Source organism: Anticarsia gemmatalis, chromosome 9, assembly GCF_050436995.1.
Source record: "Anticarsia gemmatalis isolate Benzon Research Colony breed Stoneville strain chromosome 9, ilAntGemm2 primary, whole genome shotgun sequence".
Taxonomy (NCBI): Eukaryota; Metazoa; Arthropoda; class Insecta; order Lepidoptera; family Erebidae; genus Anticarsia; species Anticarsia gemmatalis.
Window position 1 is genome coordinate 13,736,438 of NC_134753.1, and position 15,032 is coordinate 13,751,469.

At 41.2% G+C, this 15,032-nt stretch overlaps 3 protein-coding genes across 3 annotated transcripts; 1 reads left to right on the forward strand and 2 right to left on the reverse strand.

Annotated features, from left to right (window-relative positions):
* Positions 1–473: 473 nt before the first annotated feature.
* Positions 474–11,538, reverse strand: LOC142975228 (WD repeat-containing protein on Y chromosome-like). Its single transcript, XM_076117960.1, has 17 exons — positions 11,192–11,538; positions 10,867–11,058; positions 10,654–10,765; positions 8,671–8,828; positions 8,177–8,353; positions 7,599–7,778; positions 7,017–7,250; positions 6,416–6,668; positions 6,038–6,174; positions 5,691–5,779; positions 5,235–5,429; positions 4,656–4,948; positions 3,915–4,126; positions 2,266–2,447; positions 1,840–1,981; positions 829–1,026; positions 474–662 (listed from the first exon to the last, which is right to left on the reverse strand). The coding sequence occupies exons 1-17, from the start codon at positions 11,447–11,449 to the stop codon at positions 474–476; spliced, it is 3,201 nt and encodes a 1,066-aa protein (XP_075974075.1). The 5' UTR covers positions 11,450–11,538.
* A 142-nt stretch (positions 11,539–11,680) lies between these two features.
* Positions 11,681–12,539, forward strand: mRpS21 (mitochondrial ribosomal protein S21). The gene is made up of 2 exons (XM_076118555.1): positions 11,681–11,959; positions 12,238–12,539. Exons 1-2 carry the CDS (start codon positions 11,786–11,788, stop codon positions 12,352–12,354), a joined length of 291 nt encoding a protein of 96 aa, XP_075974670.1. The 5' UTR covers positions 11,681–11,785; the 3' UTR covers positions 12,355–12,539.
* Positions 12,540–12,593: 54 nt separating this feature from the next.
* Positions 12,594–14,902, reverse strand: oaf (BRICHOS-like domain-containing protein out at first). Its single transcript, XM_076118554.1, has 6 exons — positions 14,592–14,902; positions 14,255–14,368; positions 13,661–13,795; positions 13,250–13,430; positions 13,016–13,158; positions 12,594–12,933 (listed from the first exon to the last, which is right to left on the reverse strand). The coding sequence occupies exons 1-6, from the start codon at positions 14,676–14,678 to the stop codon at positions 12,781–12,783; spliced, it is 813 nt and encodes a 270-aa protein (XP_075974669.1). The 5' UTR covers positions 14,679–14,902; the 3' UTR covers positions 12,594–12,780.
* Between the last annotated feature and the right edge of the window lie 130 nt (positions 14,903–15,032).

Genomic DNA, 15,032 nt, shown 5'->3' on the forward strand with positions numbered 1-15,032 from the left:
TTTTATGTAGATAATTTGCGATCGTGCATGATGATGATGCGATTATAAGTGACTAGCTGACCCGCGCAACTTCGCTTGCGTCACATAAGAGAAACATAATTTTTCCCGTTTTTGTAACATTTTTCACTGGTACTCTGCTCCTATTGGTCGTAGCGTGATGATATATAGCCTATAGCCTTTCTCGATAAATGGGCTATCTAACACTGAAAGAATTTTTCAATTCGGACCAGTAGTTCCTGAGATTAGCGCGTTCAAACAAACAAACAAACAAACAATCAAACCCTTCAGCTTTATAATATTATAGTATAGATAAAATTGGTTTAAAACGGAACCGCGGTGCAACATTATAAGCGGTATAAAAATAATGAAGTTAGCGTATTGGGATCAATACAAAAACCAAATAAAACGCAACGTTCAATAATTCAAATATTAATAATTAAGTAAGAGAGCTAAAGTGTATAGAAGCGAACGTATCAGAGATTGCTGTTGCTCTGAGGGCCGGGCTGCGCGGCGGGCGGCGCGCTCCCGCCGGGCGCGTCGAAGTGTGTCCTCTTGCCGCGCGCCAGCTGGCGCCGCAGCCGGGTCTCGCGGACCAGCGGCGGCGTGGGGGGGCGCCGCACTGGCTGCGTCGACGCCATGCGCAGGTGCGCGTACAGCGGGATCTGACAGAGATACGAACCAATAGACCATCAATCTTCGAGTACCTATTCTTAAGCTAGGTCGTACACGAAGAGCAAAAAGCTACTTTTTAGTAACTTATTCGTACTCACACCTGTAGCAAAACACCCATAATAAACCAACTAAAGAATAACCACATGTAAATCTGACCGTCTGCAAAGAGTCGTCGAGCACGATTCTGTCCTGTCGCTCGGGTCTCTTGGGCAGCGCGAAGTAGTGTCCGAGGAGCGGGTCGTCGGGCGGCGCGCCGAAGGTCTTGTGCCGCAGCTCGTACTCCGTGATGTCGCGCAACTTGTCCACCTCCACCTGCCCCGGCACGTAGCGGGACACCCAGCCGCCGCGCCACACCTAACGGGGAATAAAGACTCTAGATGCAGAAGACTAGAATATAGACTATGAATTATCATACGAAAAATCACGCATCTTGCGCATGGAGGTAGGCACCAATAATAAAGGCTCAAGAATTTAGGATTTACAGTTCAGAAAAATTGCAAGCAGATATTTTGAAAAAGCAAATACATAGCGTGTCTTCTATTTATTCCATTTGGTATTTCATATATATGTTACTGTAAAAGCCCGAACGGTGGCAAATCCTAAGATTTTCCGGTATAACCTAAGATTTACCAACTCTCAATGGTAAAAGTCCGAACAATTCTTTTATTTCGAACTTTTACCTATATTCACTTGATGATATCGAGATGTCGCCGGAGCCCCGCTTCGCGGGGCTCCTCCTTCTGGGTGGTTAAAAAAAAATAACCACGAAGGCTAAGGTGGGAGCTTCGCTTTGCTCGCTCCCACCTTAGCCTTCTAACCTAACCTACCCATGTCGCTATGCCCAAAACTCCTTCTTTATAACTATGTCACAGTATATAATTATACCGTGAAATAGTTATAAACATAGTTATGAAGGAGGATTTTTTTATATATCGTAACATAGTTTTTAAACTCTGGCTTTTTCGGACTTTTACCATTGAGAGTTGGTAAATCTTAGGTTTTACCGGAAAATCTTAGGATTTACCACAGTTCGGGCTTTTACAGTAACATATATACTTCTAAAAAAGTATTCTATATTCTTAAAAAATAGTGCTACATACTTATTGTTATGAAGGTAGAAGGTATTGAAAACGATATTTTTGGTAAGTTTAAACCTAACGAACGAACCTTGAAGGTAGTGAAGCTGGCGACTTTCTTGACGTCGGGCGGGAACCTGGTGACCTCCAGCGACCATGGCAGGAAGCTGCCCAGCGTCTGCAGATACTCGCCTGACAGGCGCCACACGCGCACGCTGTAGTCTGAACTACCGCTGCACATGAAGAATTAGCTGAGTCAAACGATATTTCACATCACACAAAAACGGATTGAGACATTATTTCACGAACCCACCAGTGGATCTTAAAACTCGGTCTTGCTAAGAGAGAAAAGAAGATAGAGAAATTCTTAAGAAACAAAACTCAAATAATATTATAATACAATCGCAAGGAAACTATAAACATTATCAACATGAACTAACAAGTACTTGATTGTCTAGTTACAGTTAATTAATTTGACCAGTTTGGAAGGAAAAGCCATTAAGGATGAACCACTCACGTGAACACAAGCTCGAGCTCATCAATGTAGGCCATGGTGGAGATGCAGCGCAGATGAGCGCGGTAGCTGTTGAGCAGCAGCGGCAGCGGCTGGTCGCGGATGCTGCGCTTGGCGCGGCCCTCGATGCGGTCGCGCCACATGAACGGGAACTTCAGACGGAGCCGGGGCATGTTCACGTGCACCTATACACCATATAAAATCATTTAATTGCTTAGGTCCAAATTTGATAAAGAGTGTTCGTTAATGGCGCAAAGGGCTGCCTGAATATTTTGTGAGCAGTCATCTAAAATTCGTATTCTAAGAACGCTTAACTTCATGTTCCAAATTTGGAGGTAGCGTCAGGACTAAAACTAAATTGACCCAATAGTCCATTGAAATGTTACAATTTGAGGGCCGAATATTGCATTTCTTAGAGGACGCAATTTTATTTTTGGAACATGTAGGGGGGGTCAATAGAAGCTTAACTTGAAGTTTGTGGGGTCGCCACTCTTGTCCCCCGGCCGCCATCTTGGAAAAGGGGGTGGAAACCCTTTTTTCACTATATCTCAAAAACTATGCGTCTTACAATGAAACTGTAAAAGCATAATTTGTAGCAAATTATTTTGCCTACAAATATGTTAAAGAACTTTTTGCCCTAAATTAATAATTAAAGAAGTTATAAGCAAAAAAGTGTTTTTTTTTTACAAAAATTTTCTTTCCGAATTTGGTCTAATTCGGAGCGCTGTTACTTAGTTTCTATTTAAGGAAATTGAAAAAAATATATGGAAAATTTTTCCTCGAAAAATACTCTCCAAGATTGGTCTGAGGTATTTTTTTTGTATATATTCATATCAGCTTAGCCTTTTTTCCAAACTATGTTGGAGTCGGCTTCCAGTCTCACCAGGTGCTGCTGAATACCAATGTTTTACATGGAGCGACTGCCTATCTGACCTCCACAACCCAGTTACCTGGGATTTAAAACGATACCCTTCGTTAAGACTAGTTGTTAGACTTTCAAGCTTCTGACTACTGTTAACGACTGTCAAAAATCTTCGAAAATGACAGCCGTGACCCACAATTTAACGTGCCTTCCGAAACAAGGCGGAACTCGATATGTGTAAGATGGTCACCCATCCACAGAACAACCTCGGCAAGCGTGGCTTAACCTCAGAGATCGATCCGCGTGGCTGTTGTTAAAAAAAGTTATATAGAAACAAAGAAAAATTGTATAAAAAAAATTGCATGTTTTTGCTTATAACTTTTTAATTGTTGATTTAAGGCAAAAAGTTATTAAGCATATTTGTAGGCAAAATAATTTGCTACAAATTATGCTTTTACAGTTTCATTGTAAGACGTATAGTTTTCGAGATATAGCGAAAAAGGTGTTTCCACCCCCTTTTCCAAGATGGCGGCCGGGGGACAAGAGTGGCGACCCCACAAACTTCAAGTTAAGCTTCTATTGACCCCCCCTACATGTTCCAAAAATAAAATTGCGTCCTCTAAGAAATGTAAAATTCATGTAACATTTCAATGGACTACAATTGTTTAAGCAAAATTTATATGAAAAATAGTTAGGCATGAGAAATTTGATACCTATATTGAAAAAAATACACATTTTGGGGACGAAAAATATGCTTTTTGCAAGCTTTCTAATGCATATGTTTAGTTACCTCCTCATTCCTAAGATAGTTGGTCATCAACCACACTTTAACATATCCGAATGTAGTGCCAGTAAACAGCAGGTCATTGTCGATGTCAGTGGCGAAGGCGGACACGTAGTCCCCGGCGGTGTGGATGGCCTGGAACGAACCCTGATACCCTCCCGCCGGGTGGTCCGACCAGCACTGCACCTGGCCGTTCTCCAGCGCCAAGAAGAGGGACGCTGTAAGATAGACTTTTGAGTAGAAGTGCAAGGAACTTGTAATTAGTAGGTACTGTATTCATTATAGCTTGATTAATGTCCGGTTCCTGAGTATTTTTAGCGGAAGTTTATCTATTTAATAGCGTGTTTTTTATATGAGTTTAAACGCTATTGAATAGATAAACTTCCGCTAAATGTACCTCAGAAACCGGGGGTAAACGCAACAAAATACCGCAACTAAAGTTAATGCATGGTAGTCGTACGTAAATGGATCTAATCAGATAATAAGTCGGAAAGTAAAATACTCTCACAACTAATTACACTACGCATGATTAAAGCTTGTGGAGTGCACGTCAAATGCACGGATACTTATTGCACGAATCGCGGGCGATGTAAGCGTTTTAAATATTTCTATATTTCTATCTACTTCAGTGAACATAAGCGTAAGTACATGTTTAATGTAAGTATTACTAGTGTCATGCTAAAGTAGCTACAATTCTACATACCTACGTACTCAATCATGATGCTACAAACAACAAACACCGCTGACCGACATGCATCGCCTGCGGCCTGGTCGCGAGGAAGATCATGGCATGAACAGCCAGTTGCCTCATGTTCTGAGCTCGTTGAGGCATGGACACGGACGACACGCGCCGGGCGTACGCCTTCTGTACCGCGGATGCTGCGTTGATCTGATCCCGGTCCCTCGTGCCAGGCTTGCGGAAACCGCTGGTACTCTTCCTCTGACCACCGCCGTCCTTGGAAGGGGTGCTGGCTTTTGCCATGTCTCGCTTGTTGTAAGACATTTTGATTCGCAGCATCGGTTCCGTGCATGAGAACCGCCTAAAATAGTCAAGTAATTTATCAATTATGTAATAATAATAATATGTAATATAAATAGTACAAAAATCTAGTATACGTTCACCAATATTTTCATACACATTATTTGGAGGCAAATTCAACATATCAGCCTATAATACTCATATTATTATTTAACTTCAGTATACTACTGAGGGTTTTCTTGATCCAGGTCAACTTGAGAATTGAACCATGTAATCAGCCGGCATAGATTATACAGGCATTGCACTACAACTTTCTCATAGTGAAAGCAATATAGAAGGTACTGTACCTGAACGGCTGTCCAGTCTCAAGCTTCCACAGCAGCAGCTCGGAATTATACGAGGCCGTGGCCAGCGTGAGGGGAGTCCTGACGGCGGCCGCCAGCACGTCGTCAGTGTGGCGCGTCTCCCAGGACTTGCCCGTCATCGCCATGCCTGTGTCCTCGAACTCTGTCACGTGGCGGTTCCAGCCCACTGCCATGATCCTGGACAATGTACAAACCGATACAACTATCTTAAAACAACATGATTATTAAATTATAACGGGAGAATATATCGCCTGATTGGGCAGTCTACTTGGTCATGATATTATTTCATCAGATCTAAGTAGTAAAGGCGTAAGAATCTATAGCCTGATTACACAATTTCTAATCAATCAGAATCTTATGTCAATGTTCCGCTTGTTGAGTCATCAAAGGTTTTTAAGAGATAAAAGATATAATAGTTACCAAACAGTCTTGTCTCACCTGCCCTCAACCCAGAAGCAGTTGGTAACCTCGCACATGTGCTCGATGGTCATAATCCTCAAATTGAGCCCAGTATTAAAGTTCCACACCTAAGAATTGAAATAAACATGTTTTTTTTTTTATACAGATTATTTTATCATCACCGCTATGTGCGCTCCGGAAGAAATTCATCAAAGAAGAGATTCTATTTCCTCTACATTCTAAGTGATATTAACTGACTCCGTTTATGTAAATTGAAATAAATGATTTGTTTCCTGATTGCGAGACTATTTTAGACTAGATTCTTCAAGGTTATTCTCCGAAAGGCAATGCACTATGAACTAGCTTGTATTCGTTTTGCTACATACCTTAAGAGTGCCGTTTCTAGCACCAGTTAGCAAGAGCTGGTAGCCAGGGTCGAAGCAGGCGGCTGTGATTTCTACCGGGATTAATTCACCGTGCAGTAGACGAGTGTGAGCGTCTCGGACCATCACGTTGCGTTGACCTATACACCAACTTTTTTTAACAGGGATATTCCCAATGAAGATTAAAAACCCGCTGGCCGCTAAACTATTTAGCAATAAGTACTGCGCGACCGGCCTTAGGACTTAGTAAACTTCTTTATTTATCAGAGCAGTAACACACATTAGTATTTACGTATCTATTCCTTGAGCTATGAGACCCTTCAGCATTACAAACCTGCTTTATGCTATGCAATCTAGATAATAACTGAAGTAGAAACTCACCAGTCACCGGATTCCAGTTAATAATAATGCTGTCCATGCCGCAAGTGATGATGACTTTGAACAGCGGGTTGTAGAGTATCTTGGCGACGGCGCGCGAGTGCGTGAAGCCGTCCGTGTGCTGAGGGTTGAGCTGCTCGTCCAGCACCACCACGGCTATCTTGATGGCGGCCAGCACGAACTCCCGCGTGGCGCGTTGGTACACCGCCGATATGGGGGTGCGCTCACCCACTACTGATGGGATGTCGATGTACGTCTGCCAGAAAAAAATGCTTAGATATGATATCGAGGGCCATATAAAGTTAGAACGGGATTATGGAATGCATCAGCTCTCATGACTGTGATACAACAGTTTTTCTCTATTGGCCGAAAACGTAGTGTGAGTTAAGCAACCCATGGCGCGGTCATTCCATAGATGGGTGACCGCATGGTTAAGCCATGACAAAGGCTTTTCGAGCAGCTCGAATGGCTTACACATTAAAAAAGTAGTAGGATTCTTGGCTTTTGCCAAATACTATATTGCCAGGAGACCCAAAAAATCAATGTCAAATGAGGTGCCCACTGAAATCCAAGACAATCAAGTCATAATTACAGTAGATATTACCTGTACACAAGTCTGTCCCTGCACATCCCACACTTTGATAGCTCTATCCCGGGAGAGCGAGTAGATGGTCTGCCCCCGGTTCTGCAGCACGATGCAGGTGATGCCGGCGTGGTGGCCCGTGAACGTCACGTTGGCCTTGGCCGGCACGAAGGGGCTCCACACGCGCACCACGCAGTCCGGCCCTCCTGTCACTAGCACGTGGGCTTCTTCGTCGAACGCGAAGCATTGGATACCCTGTGTGTTGTGCGTTGAAAGGAAAAATAATGCTGTTCGAGATTCTTGCTATTATCATGGCATGTGACCCGAAATAATTAGTAAAAATATGTAAAATATATTATTTCGCTTTTTACCGGCCGTTAATGGAGAAATGACGGTATGCTGTAAAGTCAAGCGATTCGTCTAACACAGAAATACGATTAAACTAGAACCAGCCAAGCCACTTTCTTGACTAAAAAACTTAGAAACTTAAATTATACCGACTATGACTGACCTACGAATCAAACCAATCTGGACAACAGAAGGTAATATAGAATGCCACTGCACTTCTTAAATCACCGTATCAAATTCCTTTTCATACGTTACCTTATCAACTCTGAACATGTTATGCGTCTTGGATCCATGCAGGTCGCACATGAGCAGCGCGTCGGGACACGTGGCGCACGACACCACGCAGTGCAGCGACGCGTAGTACGACACCTGGCGCACCCACTCACCGTGCACCTTACTTAGTTCTAACAGCTTCAGCTCGGGCAGCAGATGCGGCTGGAACACAGAAGGAGATTGCACTACACATTACCTACGACGTATAATCCAGAGGCAAAAACTGTAGAACGTTTTTTGAGCAATCAGTCAGTTCACACTGAATGGTAAGGGCAGTACTCGACGGTACATGAAAATATCATAAACAGTAAGAGGGTAGATTAACATTTTCACACAGTCCATCGTTGAGACAATAAGCACAGAAAATGTACCTGCAACCACGGAAAATGTAACATGCGCCGTAATGTCAAGCAAGCAAACTGTTCAAGGCATGGAAGTTCAAAGTACTTATATGTCTTCCTAAATAGTCAGCGAACTCAGATAACCTATTAATAACTAGACTGGCTGGTCGGAAGTGGTGAACAAGTGGTTCGTATTCATTGAAGATATGGGCTATTTACCTTCCGTTGTAGATCTACGTGTCTGAGCTGTATAAGCGCGCGTCCTGCTTCATTGCGGAAGGGACCTCGCTTGATGGGCGAGAACCTCAGCACTCTGATGTTGCCACCCACGTCACCACACAGGAGGATACACTTCTCATTGACATCAGCACAGAAGTGATAGTACATCGCGCAAATCTAGCGTAAATACACAATTTTTTAAATTAACAATCATGATATGTGATGTTATGGCACTATAAGAGGGTAGTCGGGTAAATACAAGGCAGAGGTATCTGTGCTTTTAATTCACGAGTTAAAGATTGTGCATATTATTATAGTTTATTGCTATAGGCATTTCATCAAATCTGGATAAGTAGTCAAATTTCTTCTAAAATCCAGACTTATCTAATATCGAATCTGCATCACCAGCGTACCTAATATCAAAAGTGGTTTCACATGATTTCAATGGAGAATCAATACATGGTTATGGAATGATAACTAGATAGGTTGTTCACCATATCCTCCCAGCTAGTGATGACGATCTTAAGCGTGAAGGTCTTGGCGGTGCAGTCGTAGAAGCGCAGGTCGCGCTCCGTGGAGCTGGTCACGATGATGTTCACGTCAGGCATGCACACCATGTCCGTTACCCATGTTGTGCGCACCTTCAGATGGGCTGGCAAGTTTGACGACAGATTAAATACCTGTCTATATAGCACAGTATTGCTTTTGCAGTATGCGGATGCATAGGCATAAGATCTGTAGTCAAGTTTATCTAAATTCCAAAGTTATCTATCGTTCCTGTGGTTTAGCACGCTGCTTGTCCCTATCTAGGTTTTCACATGAGGATTTATATGAAAATATGTGATCTTCGACAATAAATATAAACCTTATATTGTATGCACTCATAGAATCTGGGGGCACGGTAGTGCCCCCGCCAAGACGAGCCAAGCGAAGCGCAAGCGCAAGGGCACTACCTACCTTTTCTCGAAGCGCTTCGTCGTATTTTTGAACCTTCATAACTTGAGTTTGGGTTATACCAGATAAACAAAATTTTCAGGATATAATGTCAGTGGTAGACTTAATAAACCTCTAAAGTTTCAATTGCATAGCTCTTATACTTTAGATTTTATTGATATCTAAAATACCCCGATTTCGTCACTCACTCACTGATGATCAACAAAATTCTTAAGGTACTTCCTGAAGTCCTAGAAAACTGAAATTTGGTATGTAAGCTAGTATTAGTACCCAAACAACAAAAAAATCCTAAAACTTGGAACTTTTACCCCCCAACCCCTTAAACTAAGGGGTGAAAGTTTGTTCGAGACTTCCGCAACTTTTGACGCTAGAGGTCTGAATGCGGCCGCGGAGGGGTAAAAATCTGAAATAGGGAAACTTAATTCCCTATTTCCTGCTTGAGATCTGAAAATTATACACAAGTACATAGAACACAAACTTTTCATCAAATCAAAACATTATCCTACCCATAAGTACTTAGATATGAATAATATTACTACACTTCACTTCGGTAAGTGTTTATTATTAATCAACCTATACTTTTGAACATAAGCATCGTAAGTATAGTATGCGCCAACGCCCGCCGCCTGCCCCCTCGTCCCCGCGCAGTAGCTAAAAATAATCGGCCCGTCAGCGAGCGCGGCACCCGAACGCGGGCAGACGCGCGAGGGCAGACGTCGTTATAATTGTTATAGTAAGCCAACGAAAAATAAAGGCAAAGATAGAGAATGGGCTATAAAAAAAGGCATCTCAGATGCACAAGAAATATACCCCAAAAAAAGAAAGAAAAAATGAGCGACAAAAAAATACTTGTATTTGTCGCTCATTTTATCTTTCTATCATAAGCAACCTACAAAAAGAAATGAAATCCCACAAAAACATTTCATGTTAAATGTTGCCAAGACGAGACCATATAGCTCGCACTGTCAAAAAGTAATCAGATCCCGTGTAGAGCCAAGTTTCTAACCCTACATGCCCAGACCTAAATCGATAAGCCCTAATTTCACACTCAAGTTACGGGGAAATTCTACAGCCATAGCTCGTACTGCGTTGTTCGTAGCGCGTAGCAGAGTTTTTACGCTATAATCTCGTAGGCGTGCAAACCTTGGACGTAACTGGCGAGATGGCCGCACGGAAAGAGTTTAGAAGATTGAATAGATTTTTAAGCTCAAGCCCATATGACGAATAGCAAAAAGTCCGTGCGGCCGACTCGCCAGTTACGTCCAAGGTTTGCACGCCTACGAGATTATAGCGTAAAAACTCTGCTACGCGCTACGAACAACGCAGTACGAGCTATGGCTGTAGAATTTCCCCGTAACTTGAGTGTGAAATTAGGGCTTATCGATTTAGGTCTGGGCATGTAGGGTTAGAAACTTGGCTCTACACGGGATCTGATTACTTTTTGACAGTGCGAGCTATATGGTCTCGTCTTGGCAACATTTAACATGAAATGTTTTTGTGGGATATTATATTTTTCAACTAACGACTGGATGAGAAAGCAGTTCTCAGAAGCGTCATGTCGAGGGACCACCAGTTGATCATGCCGTCACGACTCGCCGTCATGTACATGCCTTGCATTGGGTCTGTGGTGCGATCCTGCTCAAACGAATTATACACATAGATAAAATATTAATTTTACGGCTTGCATCAACCAGAACTTTGAATCAAACGGAAATATAATTGTAGTACAACTAAACCTTGGCAACATCCGGACAGAAACATATCCTGGAAACAGGATGCCTGTGCTGCGAGCGCATGACGGTGGGTAGTCCCATGATGGGCGGCTGCAGCGTCTCGCGCTGGTTCTCCGGGTCGTTGCCGAAGTAGCCCAGGATCAGGTGCGACACAAACTCGTCCCAGTCCAGCTCACCCGTGCGGCTCGTGTTTATCTAACAATAGCTATTATTACCAGTGAATAGAGAAGTAATACCTACTTTAAATAAAAATAATTGAGTAAAGGGAGAAGTAAAAAGTTATCAGTAGAGTGTGGGAAGTGTTTATATATCAAATTCTGATTTGAACCTTCATAAAGAGAATTTTAAACTCATCGTCATCATATTCCACATTCAGCAGGTTCCGCAGCATTGTTCTAAACTCGTTTGCAAGCATTTTGTTCCTATAGGCAGCCAGGAAAGCCTCTCTTATTTTGACCATGTCGGTCATAGAACATCGCTCATGTAGTGCTGCGTTTCTCCACCGCGACCGCATCTGTGCTGCTGTGCTACCTTCCGATCTTGAAGATAGGGTCATTATAGAACGAACTTCGCTCTCGTTTGCCATGATTTCTAATAATTAACTAAAAGTATTAATATTATCTAAAATAATGAAAAATTATACTGATTACAAATACAAGCAAAGTCAATGCTTTCGCTTTATTTTGCTTTGACAGTACTTGTCATATTATTTATCAAGTTTTCAATAAAAGGAAGGATTTAATGTTATCAAATCAAACACAAGTATTTAAAAATACATAACAAAAATGTTTTTGCACGAAACCTTTACAGTCGTCAACTTGACACGAAGTGTCAAAAAGTAAAGAACTATCAAATTCAGTACATAACCTCAAAATCCAACTATTTTGAACCAGAAAGATTTTTTTCTGAATTATTTGCCAAGATGCTCCTAACATTACGACTGCTGTCGAACAGGCACCCATCGTTCATCGCGCGCACGGTGTTCGTGAAGGACAAGAATGTGGACGATGCCTGCAGGATGGTCAACAGAATCCTCGGCAAAGAGGGCTTACTGGAGCAGTTCAGACTTACCAGATACTATGAAAAACCTTTCCAGGTAAGCTGCACTGGTATTTAACAGATATAAAACAGTAATTTAACCTTACAAACTATCTACAGGTAAATGATACTGTGTTGATCAGAATGCCTTTTCTGAACTACCTAGGTTAAATAATTCTGAGGAATTATTTACATACGTAATGTGGGAATAAATTAATTGTAAGAATATCTTGTTTCAACCACACTTACAACAGACAATTCCACTGCTTCAAGCATGCTTTAAAGCTCATGTCTATTGAAGTATTCACTTAATAAACATTTCTGTCTATCTTACAGACACGGCGACGCGTGAACCATGAGCACTGCAAGGCTATCTACAACGAAGATATGGAGAGAAAGATCCAGTTTGTACTGAGAAAGAACAGACATGAACCCTTCCCTGGGTGCCATTAACATTTAATAGTAAATTGTGTAATTTATTAACTGTAAAGAATGTTTATAGCAAATGTATAAGAAGTTAGAAACCAAAACTGGAAGTTGTGGATTGCATTATTGTGTTGTCTTTGTCTGGCTATCAAAATATGCAACATGTGTTCATGAATACTTTGTCACATAATATCTTATGGAACCCAGGAAGACACTTACAGCACTTATGTTAGTTATAATTAGTTTTAGAAACAAAAACATGTAAATAAATAGTATTCAAAAACTTTATTTCTTATTGACTATATAAATAGCTCCATAACAAAGTATTTACAAGAACGATAGCACAGTATTGTCGCAGTACGTAGTTTCTTTATAAAAATATATGAAAGCTATGAGAGGGACTAGATGTATTTGGCAGTGTCCGATGTGGCGTGGGGGCCAGTAGTGTCGTCGTCACGTGTAGTGCAGGCACGCGTCGCGCCTGCGCACGTAGAAGTGGTAGCGGTAGCACCGGTGACAGGTTTTGATGCCACATCGGTAGCTAAGGCCACCTTGTGGTTTTCCTTTACAGTATTTTAGGCCACATGGATACCAGTTTACACATACCTGAAAGAGAAAACGAGTTTTTAATATCCCATTTATTCATAAAAGAGTTACAGTAAATATTTTCAAAAATTTTAAGTCATACCTCTAAATGACAAATGCATTCTTTCGTGGGGTCGTTTTCAGCGACACAAGGCCCGACGGTAGGCTTGCCGTCTGCCGCATCTGATGACAGTGCGTGCGTAGGAAACGGCGTCACTGCCGTGTTATATGACGATTGCTCCACACCTAATAAAAAAAAAAGTCATTTTGTTTTAGATGATACCACACTGCACAGTCCCCAGATTCCCCCAGATTTTTCTTTTTATATGGTATTTACCAGGTCTAGGTGCCCATCTGGCGAGGTCAGCAGCACGCAGGTACACACGTTCCCTGGCGGCGCTACAGTGCCTCGCGGCCGGTGGTGACAGCAGGCGGGTGGCGCGCCCCGCCCATGCCGTCGCCGTAGTCTGTCGCCAACCTTTGTCTTCCTCTGCTACTCGGATGGTCCCTGGGTTTTTCTACACATTCATTGATGATTGCAAAATGAGTGATTTATGGTAATATGTACTGTTTAGAATAAAAGAAATTAAAGTTATCTGTCAAATATTAACACATGAATGCTATTTAGAAGCTTGTTAATCTTTTACCTAATTCTATGAACTATTTTCATAGATCTTCCTTAAACAAAATAGAAAAGGTGAACACAGATAGCTACTCCATTTTAGGAGTCATGAAAAGCTCCAGATACCTGTCTCAACTTTGCCATAGCATCAGGAGCAATGAAGTCAGCTTGTGCAGCATGTGTGAGGAAGCACAGGGTCTGGTGCCCACTCTGACCCAGCTCCTCCTCACCAGGGATTATCAGCTTCATGGCCTCCACCTCCTGGAACAGAAAAATCATTTAAGATTTCAAAATTTAAAAAGTCACTTTTGTGTGAGTTTAACAGAAGAAAAATTATGCAAGCTATGTTAGTTTGCATAATTTTATAATAACTGTTGTTATTGCTTAGAAATAATTATGTATTATTTTTGGATACAAGCATCCAACAAGAAAAAGGAATGATTTAAGCCAGATATGCATTGACAAGCCATTATTATATTAAGAGTGACTTGATCTGATTGAGAAAGATTTAGTAGATCAGATATCACAGTCATCTAAATTATGTCCAGATACTTTTTATGTAAAACAATACCATAGGAATTTTAGTTGTGTAGCTATCAACATTACATACGCAAAACAAAGATAACATTTCGCATGAAATAGGGAGCTAAACTACAAGCTAAATACAGTTGACTAGATTTCAAAACCTCTGTAATAAAACTGTAATTATGAATGACTTACATTGGTGAAGTCGACGAGCTGTGACACGAAGACGCCGTCCAGCCTCATGAACTCCAGCGTGATGGTGTCCTCCGACACGTTAGCCGTTATGTTCTCCTGCATAACATCGCCACCCTGCACGCAAGTAAACACCCACGCTTTACAACACTTTCTACACCTTATCAAACAAATACTCGCACGAAATATATCATAAACAGAAACTTAGCTGTAGTTATACATTTAAAAGCAAACAAACAGCCCTTATCATCTCAGAATTGAGATAATAACATTAAAACTCAAACTTGTTTCCTTATCGAAGAACTATACGAGTCATAATAATATATACTGTCAAACTCACCTGGTTTCGAACATTTATGAGAAGTTGTAAATTCGTTGGCTTTACTAACAAATATAACAGAATAACTTTAACTATTATAAGTTCCATTTTAGTTTTATTTGTTCAATTCCCTGACATAGTTTTCAATTTCATCTTGCTGTCTGATGTCCAATTGACATCTAAAATAACGTTTGTAAATCACAGCTAGAGTTACTATCCTTCAGCTGACTTGCTTTTTCAACGATTTGAGATTTTTTAACTTATCTCATTGTTTTATAATTCTGACCTATAGGCCATAATTTGTAGTTTCATTTCGAAATAGTGCCACCATTTTAATTTTCAGAAACCAGTTTTTTTTTGTAAATATTATCAAACAAGTTTTGTAAACATTCATTATATGACGTTTCATTCCACGCAGATCTTTTAAAATTCTTTATTTAAAAAAGACTTGTACATCTTTGA

Bases quoted from the DNA above. Each gene is read 5' to 3' on its own strand.
- mRpS21 (XM_076118555.1), top strand. From the start codon at position 11,786: ATGCTCCTAACATTACGACTGCTGTCGAACAGGCACCCATCGTTCATC. The intron at 11,960-12,237 runs GTAAGCTGCACT...TCTATCTTACAG, and splicing joins ACTATGAAAAACCTTTCCAG to ACACGGCGACGCGTGAACCA.
- LOC142975228 (XM_076117960.1), bottom strand. From the start codon at position 11,449: ATGGCAAACGAGAGCGAAGTTCGTTCTATAATGACCCTATCTTCAAGA. The intron at 1,027-1,839 runs GTTCGTTCGTTA...ATTCCCCGTTAG, and splicing joins CCAGCTTCACTACCTTCAAG to GTGTGGCGCGGCGGCTGGGT. The intron at 663-828 runs GTCAGATTTACA...TATCTCTGTCAG, and splicing joins TCGACGACTCTTTGCAGACG to ATCCCGCTGTACGCGCACCT.
- oaf (XM_076118554.1), bottom strand. From the start codon at position 14,678: ATGGAACTTATAATAGTTAAAGTTATTCTGTTATATTTGTTAGTAAAG. The intron at 14,369-14,591 runs GTGAGTTTGACA...ACTTGCGTGCAG, and splicing joins TCATAAATGTTCGAAACCAG to GGTGGCGATGTTATGCAGGA. The intron at 13,796-14,254 runs GTAAGTCATTCA...TTTCTGTTCCAG, and splicing joins AGCTCGTCGACTTCACCAAT to GAGGTGGAGGCCATGAAGCT.